This window comes from Orbicella faveolata, unplaced genomic scaffold (assembly GCF_042242905.1).
Source record: "Orbicella faveolata isolate gen_17 unplaced genomic scaffold, um_ofav_v1 contig_24, whole genome shotgun sequence".
NCBI classification, from domain to species: Eukaryota; Metazoa; Cnidaria; class Anthozoa; order Scleractinia; family Merulinidae; genus Orbicella; species Orbicella faveolata.
The window spans coordinates 16,678,661-16,697,500 of NW_028301552.1; the positions used below are offsets into that span (position 1 = coordinate 16,678,661).

Below are 18,840 nucleotides of genomic sequence, written 5' to 3' on the forward strand. Positions count from 1 at the left end.
TTTTTGACTCCTGGCATGGATCAAGTGATCCTCATTTCCATTTTATTGATGCACTGAGACAATCCCAATCCTGTATGAGTGGCTCTCAAACTGTAAAATTAGTCTGTGACAATTTGATACACTAGTATATACTAATGCAAAATGTGGAAATTTAGTTGGCTGAGGTACTTGTATGCTATCACTGATCACAAAATAATTATAATCATTGTTAAATCAGCAAACATTCGCATACATTGTATTTACAGGAAGAAGTTTTAGCCTACATATGCCCAACTAGGTATGCTAGGTGCCATATTTGCAAAGGTGCCAGCATTCGTACTAACTGCAACAGAAACTAAGCAAACAAAATGTTATTAATATTACTGTTGTTATTGTGTTATACATGTTATACAAAGTTCCCTTGGAATGGTGGATCCAGAAATCATTGCAGTGAACCCTAATAGGCAGAACATTTTCTACACATGTTCAGCACGACCACACACTGGTGACATAGTTAGTGGACGGGACGGAAGACGAGCCGCCATTTTGAAAATCGTTGAGGAGAAGGCTCTGGAGACGAGGTTGGCAGTCAACCCATTTATTGGCGATACGAAGTGGCCTCCGTCGCAGCCACCCGCGTCACAGCTCAATGGTAGCGCTGATAACCTCAGTTTAGGTATTACAAGTAAAGTATTTTGGCTAATAAAGACTAAATAAAGACGTTATTCTAGCCCCAACGGCGCGCTGTTTCAATAATTCGGCAAAGGGTGGATAGCATAACTTGAATTGGACTAAATGCTGCTTGAAGAATTTTGAGAACTACGTGAAAATTACTGCCTCGTCTCTGTGCCACGGAATTCTCAAATCATGTGCATGATGCTTTGGCGTCACAAAATACTGAGGAACTATTCCTACCTACCTTATTCAACAATTCAAAACGGTTTCTCTCTACCAACACTAAAGCTAGATGAAAAACGTTGCACATTCCCACTATATGGACGTAGTTTTTCACCCAATTCAAGGGAGGGGACTTGAAAGCTGTCCTAGTTTAATACAGTTTAAATTATTGAAAAGGTTAGGTTGTTTGCTGTATTTTGACACAAGAATATGACATGATATGCGAATTTCCTGGCCAGCGGTCGTCTACAACATAACTTTAGGCAGTTTTAGTAGGGAGCAGTTTCCAGCAGTTATATTTTGATGGGTCGTTATAACCACTCTTTATCACTTGATGCTACAATCATGATACCAAAAAACTGCTCAAACATTCGTGAACTATTGTTATCATTTTCGTGACACAATAGGTTACCATAGCAACAATATTACCTCCTTATAATTCAAAAACGGCATGATGAATTTGTTTTATATTATCAAATTTTAATAAGCATGATAAGACGCAACTTTTGGCAAAGTTTTAAAATTTTGTACATAGGGTTCAGAGCCACTTTAAGGTTTTGAAAATTTAAGGTGGCTCTAAACCCTGAGTACAGAATTTTTTAAAACTTCACGCGTACTCATTTCGCGAAATTTCGCGAGCTGAATTTCCTGAATATTAATTTTCGCGACTCCGAAGAAAAAAAGGAAAAAGTAGATTTAATTTCACGGTTTTGCCATTTCTTTAATCCGCCTAATCCTGATCCGAGAGCCTTGTTTCACTTTAAGGAGCCTACGAATGGAAAATTTGACCACTATGCTGAAGGGGTTTTGGCGGATTTACAAGTTGAAGATGACTGGGTATTGATGGAAGAGGGATAACTAGTTGAAAACTAACCATAAAGACTATATTTTTAGGAACAGAAATTGAACAGTATTACTACTAACGAGCCCGTGGCAAAGAGCATTTAAAATCCATGCATTTTTCTCACATAATCTGGTATCAAATTAAGCGTTTTTAATTTTCGAGCACCCATTTTTTTGTGAATATAATTTTCGCGATTTTTTTCCACAAAGCGAAATTCACGAAAAATAGTACGCGCGAAAATTCGTAAAAATAAGGTAAACAGCCAACGATTAGAGAAGCAATCTGATAAGACCACGACGAGTGTCTACTAGAAGAGTACGGGCTAAGTATGAACTAATTGTTAATTATTTCTTCTCAGTGTTGGCATCAATACAGTAACATGCTTGGTGGATGGACATTTACCATGAACACTCAATCACTACTACTGCTGCTACTGCTGCTACTGCTGCCAGCGATCTTCATATCTGAAACAAAAAAAAAAGAATCATTGCACAGCCTGTGAAGGACAGTAAACGGGAAGCTGAGTTTACGCTAAGTGAACAGTTAGCGAGGCGCAGTCGAGTTAGAGTGTATTATATCAAACACAAAAGACCGTGAATTAAAATCGTAAAAATCCATGCTTATTAAGATCAGATATCCATACGTGTTACGCTTACTTCATGTCCACCGCACTAAACCACCCCTGTGAGTCTCCGAGGATGCAGAATAAAAGCGATCCATACCGCACATTTGTATAAAAATGCTCAAGGCCTTGACAGCACGAAGTCTCTACAAAAACGACTGATGACCATTATTCACCCAGCATGATCCCTAACAAGCTTTTTTTACGAGATTTATAGCATGGCTGAAAACGTTTGAGAAGAACCTCACCGCGATCACTAGAAAGAGAGCCGACTTTCCATTTTCTTAGGTCTGACGTTTTCAAAACAAAAAGGAAAAGAAAATTCGAGCTGAATGAAGAGAGGCCGAGCAGCTTTTGTGAAAAGTTAGCATTAAAAAATATAAGATCATTCTGGACAGTGCCAAGTCAATACTTGGTAAATACTGGACCGGCAATAGAGCAATTTAGCAGGTTCGTTTAACACACAGTAAAAATGTGTTTTTTTACGAACTGGCGTCTCAAAATCTCAATTAGTGAACGCTATTATTGTAAAATACCCGGAGAAACACGGCTGTCATGAGACAATAATCATCAAATTACCAATATAGTTAACAGTAAAAAATTTGTGCTCCTGACATGTTAAAATTAGGTCATATTAACTGTTACATTACAACTGTCTGCTAACAACAAAACCGACTCCAAAGTTTTTTCGCATAATCTTTTAAAAGTTGTCATTGACGTTTTCGTGGTCAGTGACTGAAAGGAGCTCACATTAAAAATTATCTTAGCCTGCGTAGCATGCGTTCTCGTACGAAGAGCTTCTCTGCATTCTGGCCGCGCGTAAATTGGAGCGAGAGCAAAAAATCAACGAGGCAGGGGCTGGTGGGGTCCACCACTCCCTGCTTCGTCAATTTTTTGCTCTCGCTCCAATTCACGCGCGGCCAGAATGCAGAGAAGCTCTTCTACGGGATCGCTTGCTACGCAGGCTAAGATTCTCTTTAGCATTGTACCTGCTGTGATGACCACCCTTTCCCTTGCTCGTCTGGTCTTGTGTACTCTGTAATGCAGGCCGTAATTCAATGCAAACAAATGCTCATCATGCTTAGGGTCACAGCAGACCCAGTAATGACCTTCCCATGAACTGGTCCGCCAACAGCGACCCTTTCGCAAGACTTTCTTTTTCTCACGGCGACCTTGAGGGGTGATCCACTCCAACTGAACTTCTTGCTTTGCACGGTTAACAAACTTTACTTCCACTGGAATGCTCACCTGAGCATCTGATTTTAGCTTGTTTACAGAACTTCCTGTCAAAATAAGGAAAACGATACTTATTGAAATGTTAAACATGACATGTAAGAATATAAAATGGGATGATTTGGATCTGAAAATTTTCATTTCTTCACAAGTCACTTTTCCTCAAGTTTAGGGGTTTTTTCATGAATTGTCACATATTTCAGCCCCTGCCAAAAATATACAACCATTCAAATTAGAGTATAGGCAGCTCTTGTTTTGCCTCATAAATCACCTGACCGCATGGTGCCTTTATATACGGATCTGACTAGCTGTGAAAGAATGCAATATAAATCCTGCAGGGCGGAGCATTTTATGAAAGAGAATTGCCAAGCTGTTCTGCAATTGCCATTTTTCAACAACGGATAAGGAATTCTTTCTCCTCTACTGTAGTCTATGTATTCCTCTGTTTTGTTGGTGTCTTTGCTGGTGTTTTTGAGCACTGAGAAATCATTTTGTTGGCCAGCGAGAGAATGGCCTCCTACGCAGATATTCTTTGGGCTTGTCACGTAATCGTCCTCCCCAGGAAGATTGCGTGACGAGCCCATCGAAAGTCTACGTAGGAGGCCAGCGAGAGAGTGGTCAGTGACTCAAACCCATACCCAGAGCCCGTATGTTGTTACGCATGCGCACTTACAGTTCTCGACGTCTTATTTTGCACGCGAAAGCATTTATACGAGAAAGATCACGTCTTATTTAAGACGCGGACAAAAAAAGAACAGGTGAGAACCCTGTTCTATGATAAAACGCGTCTAAAACAAGACACTTATTTTGTACCGTTTCAACGATCAGTTTGCGTTTTACTTAAGTCGCGTCTTATTATCTCCCGTATAAATGGCCCTGCTATCTTACACTAAGTGCTGTCGCACTTCAAAAGTCCCACTTCTGGGTCCTCTGGGTTTTACACTGGGTTAAGACAATAAAAGATTCATTGCTTTGCAGTAATGCATTATCCTTCGCCCTCTGCTATCGAAGAGTAAACTGTGCTCTTCTTTGTGTGCTGGATCAGATTTTCTTCCAGTTTAAGAAACAAAACATCACTTTCTGTGTTCTCCCTATGACGAATTAGAGCTACCGTGTAGACTGGTTGAGAAAACTCTAGTTAACTGTACGTGTACATAATAGTGAAACATGTTGCAGTATGCATCATACCTGTTGGTTTCTTGATTTCAACTTCCAAATGATTGCCACCATGTTTGTGCGGGAATGCATAAAACACTGGACTGCCATTAATCAAGAGTGGCTCCCGACTCAGCTTCTTGTTGACAGCCATGAACACGTGCGTCTCATAAGTGTCTATGGTCTTAGACTGACCATCCTTCAACTTTCCTTTTCTTTTCCGTCTTCCTTTCTTGTTGATCCAGAATAGCTGGATCTTTTTGCCTGTCTTGTTCGTGAATTTCACTGTCAATGGATGCTTGTCCTCCCTTGAGTACAGAGCTAGCAAATTCATAACGAAACAATGATTACAATTCAACTTAAATGACTTCAAAATACAGTCCCATGCTGGGAGCGCTGCGCCCTGCATGACAAACAAAACTTGTGTAGTTTGTGTACCATAAGCGGTCTGCAGTTTATAAAATGCAAACTTCACACTGGGTTTGTATAAAATCTAGACTATGTGTAAAATGCAAACCGCAGACTGGAAATTATAGAAAGCAAACCAAGACAAAAAAAGATACCGTATATTTTAAACTTTTTAACGAACACCAACGTTGTACAATCGCCTTGCCATCTTCATCTCCCACAAGAAGTTTCCTTCTGACTTGATCATATAAATGCAACCTTTACTTAAACAGAATAACAAGAGGCTCCACGTAGCCTATGCTCATGATACATGTACGATACTGATTATAAACTGATCTTTCTATGAACAAGACAGTCGAGTCCTAATATTTACAGACTGGTGCGAATCATGCTCATTGATGATACACTCTGTTAAACCAAACGCGCAAGATATGTACTTTTGTACAGCGTGGCCGAAATTGTAGAACCGCAAGGTAGTCCAGCCGAGTGGTTAGGTCGCCGGACTTAAAATTCGAAGGTCGTGGTTCTGATCACTAGCTGCCATTGTTCTAGGTAGTTCAGTATTCAACTCCTCGGCCACGCTTGTAAATAGCCAACTGCTCTGTTTCCTGTCGGTTGGGATTTGTAACCATTCTATGTTCTTTTACATCATTTGTTTCATAATTTCACTGTCTGGTATTGATATCGGTTGCCAAGTGCTTTCAAGTGCTATGCTCATCTTTTCTCTTCCAATTCTTTTTTTCTAAGCTAAGTGATACACCGGGATTGAGTGAGCGAGTGAGTAAGTGATACACCAAAGTTTGAATGCCGGCCGAGTATTCCCATGTAGCAAAGACAATTATGCCATGAAAACACAGCGAGCATACAATCTAGTTTTGTAGGATGAGAGTAAATAAAGGCACGAAAAGAAAAAATATAGTTTACAATATATCAAAATGGTTTGACCGTGGTTTAAAAAAACGTTCAAACAAACGTTTAGTTAAAAAAAAACACTAAAAGACTTTCCATTTACAACCGATGAAGACCGAAGTTCTTCGGTCGAAACTTCTTTTTAGAGCTTTTTAACAAAACGGTTGTTTGAAAGTTTTTTAAGTCAGTGCCAGTCAAACCACTTTTTATATATTATCATGAATCCGGGCTGCAACTTTAGTATTTTTCGAATAGAGTTTATCTTTGTCTCCTGTTACAATCTCTTTATACGCGAACTTATATGGAAAACCTCTACCAACATGTACTGTAAAACAATATAACGCCAAACTCGTACCTAGGCATTTTCGCGCTGCGCAAATTGTTATTAATTATATATAAAAGGCCTACTCCCTATATGAAACATGCCTGCAGGGAATCATGGTAGTTGTATTCATCATCGTGAACTGGATATAGATCGTTTTCATGTGACGTCATCAAATTCAAAATTCAAAACTAAAGAGCCATTAAAGTTTATCCTCATCGAGCACAAAAGGTGCTGATTACAGCTTTTCAGCTCAATAGAGTGCTTGGTTTGGAAACCAGCACATTTTGAATTTCAGAGTTATGGCGGTGCGTGATGTAAAGCTCCGATCGCGTTTGTCAGCACTCAAAACTAACGTAAACTCAGTACAGCAGCAACTAATAATAATCTTCACACAACACCATGATATGTTTTTGGTAGTTAATATATTCCAGGTAAAATGACTTACCAACAAAAGACTTAACAAACTAACTAATAAAATCAGCATCCTATCCTGATAAAAAAAATCCCATTTCCAATAAACTGCCAACAAGTCTTCCTTAAAGAGCTGTAAAAATTCACCTACGCCATAGGACTCTAAGCCCACACTTGTACGCAATGCGGACCTATTTTTTTCTTAGCCCAGTCACTTAAACTCAGCTCGATGCCTTAGTGTCAACCTCTCGCCCAAAAAAGGAGATGGTAAGTATTTATTATTCAAATCTCCAATTCCTCAAATTCTACAAGAACGTTTACTGTATAACATTGAGAAAATAAACTACATGTACTTCTTGAGGAAAAAAAAACAACATCCGTTGCTTAAAAATAAAACTCATCTTAACTAAATCAACCAACTTCTCAAAGAAGGCCACACCTTCAGACATTATACACAACCATGCTTACATGGTAACACATCAGCAATATGCACACATAAGGGGCAGATCCAGGATTTTTCTTAGGAGGGGGTGCACCACTAAGGAATGGCATAACTGACCGGTGAGGTAAACAAACTTTAAATGCGAATACCTAGAAGGCTTTCCCAGGGGGGGGGGGGGGGGGGAGGAGTGCATACCCCCTGCACCCTAGATCCGCACCCTAGATCTGCAACCTAGATCTGCACCCTAGATCTGCCCCTGCATATAACACATGCAAACTAGCACAAAATTAATGTTCACATGTTGCTCATAGTAAGCAATGTTTTGTAAGAATGTAGCACAAATGGCATAATAGATAAAATTTATAACTTACCATATTCAGAGGGATCACTGTCTTCACTCTCTATGTCCTGTTATAAAACCAGAATACAATGACTGTTATATTGACCTTTCACAAACATATAAACAAACCACTAGATGAAAATGATTGCTTAGGAAAAGAAGGTGGGGGGGATAAATAAACAAGATATGATCCGAAGTTTCTTGTCTTAATCAGGTCATCTTTTTTGGTTTTACTATGAACTGGAAACCTAGGAAATGGAAACCCAAGACCTGAAAACTTAAGGCCTAAAAAACCTATGACCTGAAAACATAAGACCTAAAAGTCTAAGACCTGAAACCCTAAGACTTGAAAACCTAGGACCTGAAAACCTAAGACCTGAAAACTCAAGACCTGAAAACCTAAGACCTGAAAACCTAAGAACTGAAAACTTTTAAAGACCCCAAATCTTAAGACCTGAAACCTAAGACCTGGAAACCTACTTGAAATAGACCGGAAAAACTAGGAACTGGAAACCTTAGATCTGGCAACCTGAGAAATGAAACCCTAGGACATGAAAACCTAAGACCTGGAAACATAAGACAAAGAATTTTTTTTTGGACAGAGTACTACAATGAGAGCATAGGATTGTCTAAAATAAACAGATTGCAAGTATGCTTTTTTAAATATGTGTACAAATAGAAGTAACATGGGAAACACTTCATGTTGTTAGTGCTCTCTTGCACCCACTGCTCCTAAGAATAATTATTTCATGTCAAATAGTTAATCAAATATTTACATAGTGAATGGTTTGAACCCAGGAGTATCAGTAGTTCGTACAGTGTGATCATCCGGGTGAGTGTAGTTCTGAAAAGAACTGTTGTTGGTGACTGACCTTTCGACAACCTGAGCGGAAGTCATCTTCAGAGTCAAGGCTGAAGATCACTTCCGCTCAGGTTGTCGAAACGGATGATCACACTATACGAACTACAAATATTGACAGTTACACCATGTAATGGATGAGTGAGTCACAACCCACTAAACCATCATAATAATGTATTCTGCACTAACCATGGATGTGAACATATATCAAGTAGAATTTTCTCCAATTAAAATAAAAATCTTAATTCATATTTACGGACAGGCCAAAACTGAGACCTGTCAGTTACCTATCCCTTCATTTTGATTAAACAATTTCAGTCCTGATCCCAATATAGCAATGCTCACCACATGTTTCTGACCAGGATTTGGTTCTGAATGTGCTGGGTGTGGATGTGAGTGAGGTGAGAAGGGTCCAGTATGTGCTCCCGGGTGTCCAGCATGTGGTCCCGGGTGAAATCCAATAGGAGGATACATAGCTCCAGGATAAGCACTTCCGTGAGGTGGAGGTGGTCCAGGGGGGACTCCAACAGGGGGAGGATAAGCTCCTGCAGCTGGTCCAGGATATGATGCCACAGGAGGGGGTGCATAGCCAGGCTGAGAAACAATTAAATACAACCACTAGCATAAACATGAGGTAAATTATTACAATGCATTAAATGAGCTGCATAAACAAAAACATGCTTCTCATGTTTACAAGCACTGCAGTCATCAGGGCCTTGTCGTGACTCATGCTCTACAGAATCTTTCACAATTCTAGATTCTGCAGCCTCGAGTTTTCAAATTAAGATAAAAGAGGTGCTGTATATTAAGTGGGAAATTCCAGCTTTAAACAAACAGCTGGGGCACTTAGATTTGTCTCTTTCTTTTAAATTCTTTTTCATGTTTTGTTTATTTTATTTAATTTTTTGTTTCTGTTTCAACTGCTGTTGGCGTGCATGCAGCCTTTGTTCCCAGTGTATTCCGATATTCAAATTGTTAACATGAATTTTATGGCGTAGTCATGTGCACAGTGAACATTCAAATGTACAACCATTGAACATTTGCAACTGAAGATGACAAAGGAATGTCGAAACATGTTTTGTAAAATGAAAAATGTTGTTTCCTTTTTAAAAATTTGAAGTGTATAATTGACAAGTATTTTTTTTTTTAGTTGGTAGAATCTACATATATGCTGTAAATCCTCGAATCAGCACACAGGGCGCATATTTCAAAATTAGGACAGGATGGGAGTGCTTATTTGAGGGAGGCACTTAATCAAGAGGGGCACTTATTTAATTTCTCCCAAAGCATGGTCAGATATGATCTAGGGCACAACATGCTCCCGCAGGTCTGTCACATGTCATACTGTATACAAGGTCAACCCTACCACCCTGGGGCTTTATGAATAATGCATAAGCCCACAAAAACAAATCATCTGCACCTCAACAACTTCAACACCTCAAAAAACATGGACTCTGGTACAGCTCAGTGCACAAGTGACCATGAGAGCCCTACGCACTGGTCAGAGGATGTGCAGAATGTGCTTAATATAATCATAAGGGTATTGAAAAATAAGTAGCTTAACATACCGGATATGCAGCCTGTGCAGGACTGGGCTGCCCGGTGTATTGGTATTGAGGAGGCGGAGCATGGGTTGAATAATATCCTTGAGAGGGATCGTAAGGTGGCGGCACAGGTCCCTGCAGATAATCAAAAATGAAGGAAACTTTGATTCAATGATATAGTAATGGCTGGTAAGCCTACCTGTGAAATAAATTTGTGACCACATGGAAAAACATACACTAATGCTTATCTGTTATACAGGGAAAAATTAACAGTTAACAAATGGATAACAAATACTTCAGCAGAATGTTTAAACAGTTTTATAATTACAATCAAAAATGTTACTTTCCTGCTCTGAAATCATGATTAAAATATAAAATAATTTTCTGCACTCAGAGCTCAGTAAAGTGTTTTAAAAAAGTGGAATGTTTATTCTGCTCAACCAAACTTGATCAGCCACAATAAAAATGTGAATGTTGAGGGTTATATCATGTTCATTAGGGTCTTGAGGGGGCTAAATCAGTGTCATAGATGTTAGCTAATTCAAAGCCATTGTCTCTAATCGAAAAAAGGCCAATTAAGGAGGTTCTGAAAACAGTTGAAATGGAAAGAAAGCAACACCTTGAACCATTTAAAGTGCAGCTATGGCATTTGCATCCTTCCTATCTAAAGTAAGTCATTTTAAAACATAAAAAGCAGTCTGTAGGGGAAGAAAATGCTGCTTACTGTTTTCAAATATTTTTTTACGTTTCAGAGATAATCAAGACGTGGAGTGAGTTGTCAAAAATCAGTCACTCAACTCGCACCAGATATGGATGTAAACATTTACGCCACACTAGAGAATTGATAGAGCTTGAGATGGCTAATGTAAAACAGAATATGTAAAGAAAGAAAACTTAGGTCAGAAAATTTGAACGACTATTGCAAATGTTGTAAAACCTTGCTGAAAATAGTCTCCAGAGAAAATGTGTTTCACCCAGAAAGAAGGGTTTTGGCACATAATCATTATCTACTTCAAAACAAGGGAATCAGTGTACATGGGTGAGTGAAAAAAGTCTCATCTGTCAGAAGGAGTCTGTAAACTGTGCGCCAATAGAGAAAAGAAATACCATAAATCACAACTGCTACCAAAGTTTGGTGGAGCGAAGAACAATTGTCTTTCAGGACATTCGGCGATCATTGCTCACACACTTTTTTGGCTGAATCAAACATTAGCTGAAATTATGCCAACCTCCACTCCTTCTATATTAAATCTGCAGTTGATGTAGTTGAAGGACCCATGTTTCTGGCCTCTGAAATCTGCCCATGGATAATGTTCTATAAAGGCCAGACAACTAATGTGGCATTCAATTTCAGCCACAATAACAAAGCGTTGGAAAATTAGACTTTTCCCAAGTCCTCTGGGTACAGTGTAAGACAGCAAAAACATTGTTTCTTTCTAGCAGCGAGGCCACTACATTGCCTTGCTCAACCTTCATATTCAAAGTAGGAAATTAAACATATTCTGAAATTTTGGCACAAGGGGCTCTGAACACTTCATCTCTACGGGGCCATCATTTTGCTTTTCTAAACAATAATACAATATACAGTACATTGTAATACAATACTTAATTCAAGAGATACAAATAATATGTTAAAATGGAAATCATGAGGTTAGCCCTGTACATGACAATTCCCATAAATAAAAAGTGCACATGACATGTACAATATAAGAACTATTTACAAGCCATAATAAAAAGCAATATCAAGTTTCCAGGTTAAAAATTGTGAATTAAGATATTTACATACTACAATAAGAAATATTCTAAAATCTACTTAACGTCCATATAGGTCTTCAGTCTTCATCTAAACAGAGTCAGTGATCCAGCATGAACAACTTCACTGGCAGACTATTCCATGCATTTATTATCCAGACAAAGAACAAATTCCTAGAGCAGTTTAGGTTGGCTCCTTTTACATAAAGTTTATAGTTGTGGTTGTGGTTAGCTGTAGTCCAAGTATTCTTTGTAAAAGTTGGATGTAACCATGCCAACATATTATTTGCAGCCAATCAGTATTTTGCATCCTAAATATTCAAAATTCAAAGCAGTGCTGGCTTCCTCGCCTTCTTCTTGCCACGCGAAGAGCCTGCTTGCATGCTAACAGCAGTGAAAATTTCTCTCTTGTGTACATTTTGAACAATCATTAAGCTCAGCACATTTTAGGCATAGCAAAAGATACCTCTTAACAATGTCAAACTTAGTGGATTTATGTTTTATACCATACAGCAATATTACCACTCACCTGGGGGTAATACTGTCCAGGGGGTGGAGGTTGATGCTGCCCAGTAGCTGGATAGTGCCGATGGGGGGGAGGACCACTCATTCTTGTATGTGATGAATTGACCTTGAGACAATAAATGTACAAGAGTGTAAAATTAAGCATTTAAATCTACACTCGTCTAGTCAGGCAGGTCATAAATCATCCTTTGATCATGCAATCTCGTTCCCAGAGTCTTCGTTCCCCTTGACCAGCGGTCGGAAAATGAGAGCTCCATTTCAGGCATGTGCCATAGATGCAGACTGCGCAGTGAAACCGGATGGGCAGAATCACCAGAATTTGGTTACATTTCAAAATGGTTGCTCCCAGAGCTCTTGTTTTCCGACCGCTGGTCAAGGGGAACGAAGACTCTGGGAACAAGATTGTTGATCATGCAGTTTCTACTATTAATTTTCACTGAATAAAGTTTGAGGTGAGATTTTGTCCCCAATTTGCCAAAAATTGCCAAAAATTTGCCAAAATGATGAATGAAATTTGACAAAATTTAATTTTGCTTACACTACTTAATTTACTCAGTATGAACAAGGCATATTTCAACATCCCAAACACCTTTTCCCAAATTCCTTCCAAAGATAAAGGTTTGAAATAATTTTTTAATTTTGCCAACTGGGACACAGATCTAATCTCCTGGTCCTCCATATGGGTCACACAATCTCCCAAATATGAAGGAAAGTGCTTGAAATACCTACTTTCACATTTATTTTGACTGATGTAATAATAGCTTATTGAAAAATCTGAGCATTTAAAACAACAGTGACTCAAACTGTCCTTGAGTAATGTTGTTTTCAAGGTCATAATTTACATCCGTAAGTAACGGTTTTGTACAGTCACACTTTATTAATTAAGCGATGTATTTTCTTCCTTCAGAACAATTTGTTTTTATTTCTTTTCCTTAACCCACTGACTCCCAGAGCTTTCCGCCAAAAATGGGGAAAATTTTGGGGATTTTCAGTCTGGATATAGGCCAAATTAACTCCAATCTACTCAAAAAGGCATTTGAAACATGACAGCATGCCTTTCTTTCCACTAGCCTTGCGTTTTACGACATTTTTGCTTGGGTGCGTGCAGAAATCAAAATTTTGAGAGTTTTGTACGAGAAAGTGACCTACATCATTAGGCTTTTCGTTTTTTTTTTAATTTTTATTTTGCCTTTCCTTTTTCTCCTTCTGTTATCTTTTTGCTGCAGTGATTCACCTTCCACTGGGCTTGCTTCCAGTTGTATACTTGTGTGTATACTTAATTGGCCACTCCCCATTGGAGCTTTTCAGGACCAATGTAAATGAACAATGATAAATAAATATTCAAATAAACATAACTAGGTTATGAATCCCATCTGGCGGGAGGCAGACCAGTTGGCTATTTACAAGCACAGCTGAGAAGTTGACCTCGGGGCCACCAAGAACAACATCAGCTAGCAGTCAGAACAGGATTTGAACACGGGACCTGTGGATTTCAAATCTGGCGCTCTAACCACTCAGCCACACTGCCTCTGGTAAACAGCTATGCATCCCTAAGACACCAAAAACCCTAATTTTCTAAGGCAATGTCATCCTTAACAAAGTTTTGCCAACCAAGCTCTCACACTTGGCAAGAAGTGGTGTTGCTGGTATGGTCAACTTATTTTAACCTCCATTTGGCTTGAAAATGTTCACCCTCGGATATTTGTCCCTGGACATTTCAAGTTTATATTCAAGGCCACTCATTTTGGGAGAACTTTTCTCAAGGCTTTTAAACGGTAAAATAATTCAGTGGGCGTCCAAAATAGTCTGCTGAAATTGAAAATGTTTAGTTATATTCAATATCTCGAGTTACTTGGGATGAAAAAAGAAATCACAAAGTTCGAAAACTGAGCATCATAACATCTCTTGTATCAGACTGCAATCATTTTGAAAATTCTGCATCCTTTCAAATATCCTGAACTTGGAGTGATGTCTTCCGAATAAATGAAAAATTCATTCAGCAACTGTCCACCATGTTTACTTGCTGAGGTGACAACGGTGGCGAGCTTAGTAACCAGGCCGTAAAATGTTATATCGCCTGGTGCCGTGAATATGGCGTCATATAAGGAAGCGCTCAACCAATCAGATTGCTGGAAACTCTTTGGTTAGCTCTGAAGTTGTACTAATAACAATTATTCCATGAGCACGCATTGAATATGAAATGGTAGATAGCCAACAAGACACATAGCGCTGAGTTGGCTATAATCATCTCATATCCAACAAGCGCAAGTGGAATAACAATAACAGTGCCAAAATATACCAAACAAAATTCAATAAAAAATAAAGGCGCCCGCCAAAAAATCACGCGTACGCCTACCTAGTCGTAGAGCATGGTATAATGGATCATAACCCATGATGGCTAAGCCAATGAAAACTCTCGAATTGCCTTATCCAATGATCCAGTTTTTAATAACAAGGAATACTCAATAAGAAAATCAATATACATTAGGCTCGGCAGTGTGACAAAGGAGCGAACGGGGCAAACGAGCTGGCTCGTTTGGTGGATGGTTCAAAGTGACCCTGTATTCTGTAGTTTAGCCGAATGTCTTGGAAATCTGCTGTTAATCCCCATTAAACTTACCAGAACAAACCACTAAATCAGTCAATCACATCAGCTCTAGGTGCTATTGCCACGTCGTTTCTGTGAAGGAACAGACCGCATATTTCTGTTCTTAAACGACAAATCTCGTACTCAACACAATGACATACACGAAATACGTAGAAAGGCCATACCCTGAAGGTAACAAACGACAGTTGTACTTACATGTATCACATATACATGCCACACCAACTTCGTTGTGTTCGCGTTGTTCGTTCGAGTCTTGTTGGCACAGCATAACCTGGGAACTAGAACTGGCCTGTTTTCATGTGACGTCATCAATTTCAGATTTAGCCAAGGCTAAAAGCGGAGCTACTGATTGCAATAACTAATTAACCATGCATGGGTTTGTTTTTCTCAGATCAGAAACTCAAAAAATGATCAATTGTCAGTATGTAATTGTTCAGCGCGTGGTTTCGCTATTTTTTCCAGTTAAATTTTAACAAACTGACGAGACGACTGTGCAAGGAATATGTCGGAAGAAAACTCAAAAATTCGCCACGGATTTTCGTCGGAATTTTGCCTTTGCACGTACTCCCTCCTTCTCTCCCAAAGCAATAACCTGTCTCTAAACCTGAGCCCATGATATGGTCACGTGATACTGGTCAGCGGATGGCTCGGTTTGACAGCTGTCAATTAACCATAACATGGATACCCATGGTAATGGGATAGGGGCTAAAAGTACTCACGAGTGACCACGACTGACCACGAATGACCACGAATGGCCAAGAGTGAGATTACATTAAAAAAAGTCAGTGATGTTATTATGACGTCATTATGAAATCATTGTAAGGTCATTTCATCACGATGATAACATTTCCACCAAACTGAGGCTATTTACAGCAGTGGCTGTGCGTTCATAATTTCATTTTTCAGCTCCTTTACAAATATTGGCTGTTGAGCTTATGTTCTTTCATGCTTAACCTTTTTCATTCGTGAAAGCGGAGAAAAATCCGAGCGATTTTCTTAAACGGAGTGAGGCTCAAAACTTCAGGCGCGGACCGTTGTATATATTTCCTGAACGGCGCCGAGCTATAAAACATTCGATGGTGCAAAAGGTTCACCACTCCCTAGATAACCCGCTGGCTAGTTATAGAAGACGACACAACTCGGTTAAAATAAATCCATGGTGATGGAAATTGACATCAAACCATCAGCCTCCGGTTATGCTTTAATTCTCTTTTTGATCATTGTTATTTCTTCTTTTAGCATTCAAATTGGTTTCATAGCCAGAAATTGGATTCGCTCGTAGTAAGTATATTTCAAATGCTTTTCCTAAGTAAGCCCACACGGGTCCCTTCCGCGGCTATCAATAAATTTAGTTACAAGTAGCTATCTGAAAGCTAACATGTTTGGCGGGGTCACTTGCAGCTCGAGATACTGCTGTGTTGTCTCTAATTAAGACGGAAATGACTGACGGAGTAGCAGCAAACATGATATATTCTAAATCTTTTAGTTAGATTTGGGGCTTTGACCACAACTATAAAGAACTCAACATGTCTTATTTCAGAGCAGCTTCTAGCAAGCAAGACCATTTACGATTGTTCAGTCTCTAGGCATTGCTTCAAGTTCTTCTTTGTGTTTTCGCTGCTTATGTGTTTAATGGAGCCGTGTTTCATGGCAGCAATGTTTCCGCAATAGAGGTCGCCGCGGCCCATTCGGTTGAGGAAGGCTTGCACTTATTTTATGGGTTTTTGTCGCATATAAGTACCGAGGTTTCTTTTTTTATATACATATTTTATTCTAGATCTAGCTCGTTTAACTCGGCTCTGTGATACGTTTCGCTTCTCCCTCTCAGCGAGTTAAACTCTTTTTTATAAGAATATTGTTTTCCCAGCCAAGGCTAGCTGAATATTCTGATTTTTCTGCCGAATTTAGACTAAAAATATTCTTGTGAATATTCTAAGATTCTAGCATATCACATATCTGTTTTGGAATGTATTTGGTGTCTGGATGGTGTTAAACTAATTTTGGAGCCAGCTGCAGCCTGATATCACGCACAAAGCTTCTCGCACTGAGAAATGTTATCAAACATACGGCTAGTGCTGTTTTTGTTGCTTTTTGGTCAAGGACGAATTTTATACGGTTAGGTTAAAAACGTATAATTGTATTGTGTTTACAAATATTTTTAGACGCAAAATTATATTCTTTTCAAAATCGCTGCCTCGAGTTTATTCTTAAAATATTCTTAAAATTGCACAAAAAGTTTACCTCGATATTCTTGTAAAACATATTCTTATAAAAAGGAATGAGTGTATATGCAATTAGTGGAGGCGTTAGGACAGGAAGCCACAACTGTATTACATGAAGCGCTGGTCGACAGAACTGTTGTGGATCGACGTTTTACAGCAAAATAAAACAAGCAAAGCGGCGCAGATAATTTTTTGATTGTCTTAAACTCTATAAAAGTTATTTTCATACAGATCACGCAAGAAGGACTTGAGCTGCAGCGTATCCAAATTTGGTAACTTAATCACAAAGGTACGCAAAATCACTTTGAATGTGAGGTCATCTCGTACTGTCTGTTTCGGGATCATTTTGCCTAAATGAATGTAGAGTCAACGTTCTCTCCAACGTTTACCTAACGTTCTCTCTCGTCTCATCTCAAGCCTTGCTCACTTCTTTCTTTTCTGCTATTGTATTCTACTAAAACATTGTCCAAGTAGTCTGCAGATACACTTGACCACGTCTCATGGCTCCAAGCCCGCTTTCAGTTTGACATTGTTTTGACATAATTTATGACCATGATAGCTACAGTGCGGTCAGAACGCCCACTTCATATCAAGAGTATATGATTGGCTTTCGCACTTTTGGATGACGTAAGGCCGTTTATTTTGAGGCAGTTGCTACTCCCTCCTGTTGTGTGAAGTCTCCTGTTGTCTCTAGTCTCAATTTGGATTCGCTCACAGTAAGTATATATATCAAACGCTTTTCCTAAGTGAGCACATACGATTAGATCCACTATAGACACATTATAGTCACAAGGAGCAGGCATCTGAAAACTCAGTGACATGTTTGGCCGCGGGGTTGTTCACAGACCAAGACACTGATAAGTTGTTTCCAGTTTTAAATAACATTCAGTAATGAAAAGGAGTCGCAGCAAATATGTCCTATTAGTTTAAGGGTCTTGACCACGACTTTAACGAATTTAAAATGTCTTATTTCAGAGCAGCTTTGAACAAGACCATTTACAACTGTTATCGCCATGCGTGTGATCAAGTTCTTGATTTTGTTTGCTCTACTTCTTTGTTTAATGGAGCCATGTCTGGTGGTAGCACGAGGCGGAAGGACCGGTTGCGGGGCTTTCATAAGGTTTGCAGTCATTTCATTCCTTAATTCTCATATATGTGCCAAAGGGTGTTTTGATATAGACATTATGTTCCTAGCTAGCTGGAGCTCTCTTCTCAAGACTCTGCTAAATGCATCTCTCTTCAAGCCCCTTCTCAACGGGTGATACAATTAGTGGAGACAAAGGCAACAGGACTAAAATACATTGCAAAGTTGGCTTAAGTTTAATGAAGTAATGAAGCTTTACATTCAATAAAATAAATAAATCAATCACTTTATTTAAGCGTTGAATTGGTTTACTACTGCTGTACTAATTGTGGACACTGAAATAAGCAAACAAATACTGTAAATTAAACGGAAACTTGTTGAAAATCCCAACTGGCAAGAGGCAGACCAGTTGGCTATGAAGTCTGATGTCTTTGTTGTGGCTTCTAGTTAAAGTGTTTCTCCGCTAGTTAATTAGCTTCTCATCTGATCATCAGGAGCGAATAGTTATATTCAAGTCTCTTCGTTAGCGACGTACACAAACCAGCGTCCGTATTCTGCTCTGGTAGTCACTGAAACGACAATATTTATTCCCTAGATGCAATAGAGAAGTTGAAAAGGAAGTAAATCAGGCCAACACCAGGATTACACGATCGCTGTTTTCGACGCTGAAGAAAAAACGAA

The 18,840-nt window shown here is 39.0% G+C and overlaps 1 protein-coding gene across 2 annotated transcripts; it reads right to left on the reverse strand.

The window, feature by feature from the left end:
* Positions 1-15,134, reverse strand: LOC110069541 (uncharacterized). 2 transcript variants are annotated; one of them, XM_089291787.1, is made up of 9 exons: positions 15,049-15,134; positions 14,866-14,925; positions 12,250-12,351; positions 9,993-10,103; positions 8,770-9,018; positions 7,597-7,633; positions 4,764-5,051; positions 3,332-3,625; positions 1-2,184 (listed from the first exon to the last, which is right to left on the reverse strand). In XM_089291787.1, exons 3-9 carry the CDS (start codon positions 12,328-12,330, stop codon positions 2,132-2,134), a joined length of 1,113 nt encoding a protein of 370 aa, XP_089147913.1. In that variant the 5' UTR covers positions 12,331-12,351; positions 14,866-14,925; positions 15,049-15,134; the 3' UTR covers positions 1-2,131. The 2 variants fall into 2 exon arrangements, with proteins under 2 accessions (XP_089147913.1, XP_089147911.1); XM_089291785.1 differs by lacking the exons at positions 14,866-14,925; positions 15,049-15,134 and having other exon boundaries at positions 12,250-12,405.
* Positions 15,135-18,840: the final 3,706 nt, after the last annotated feature.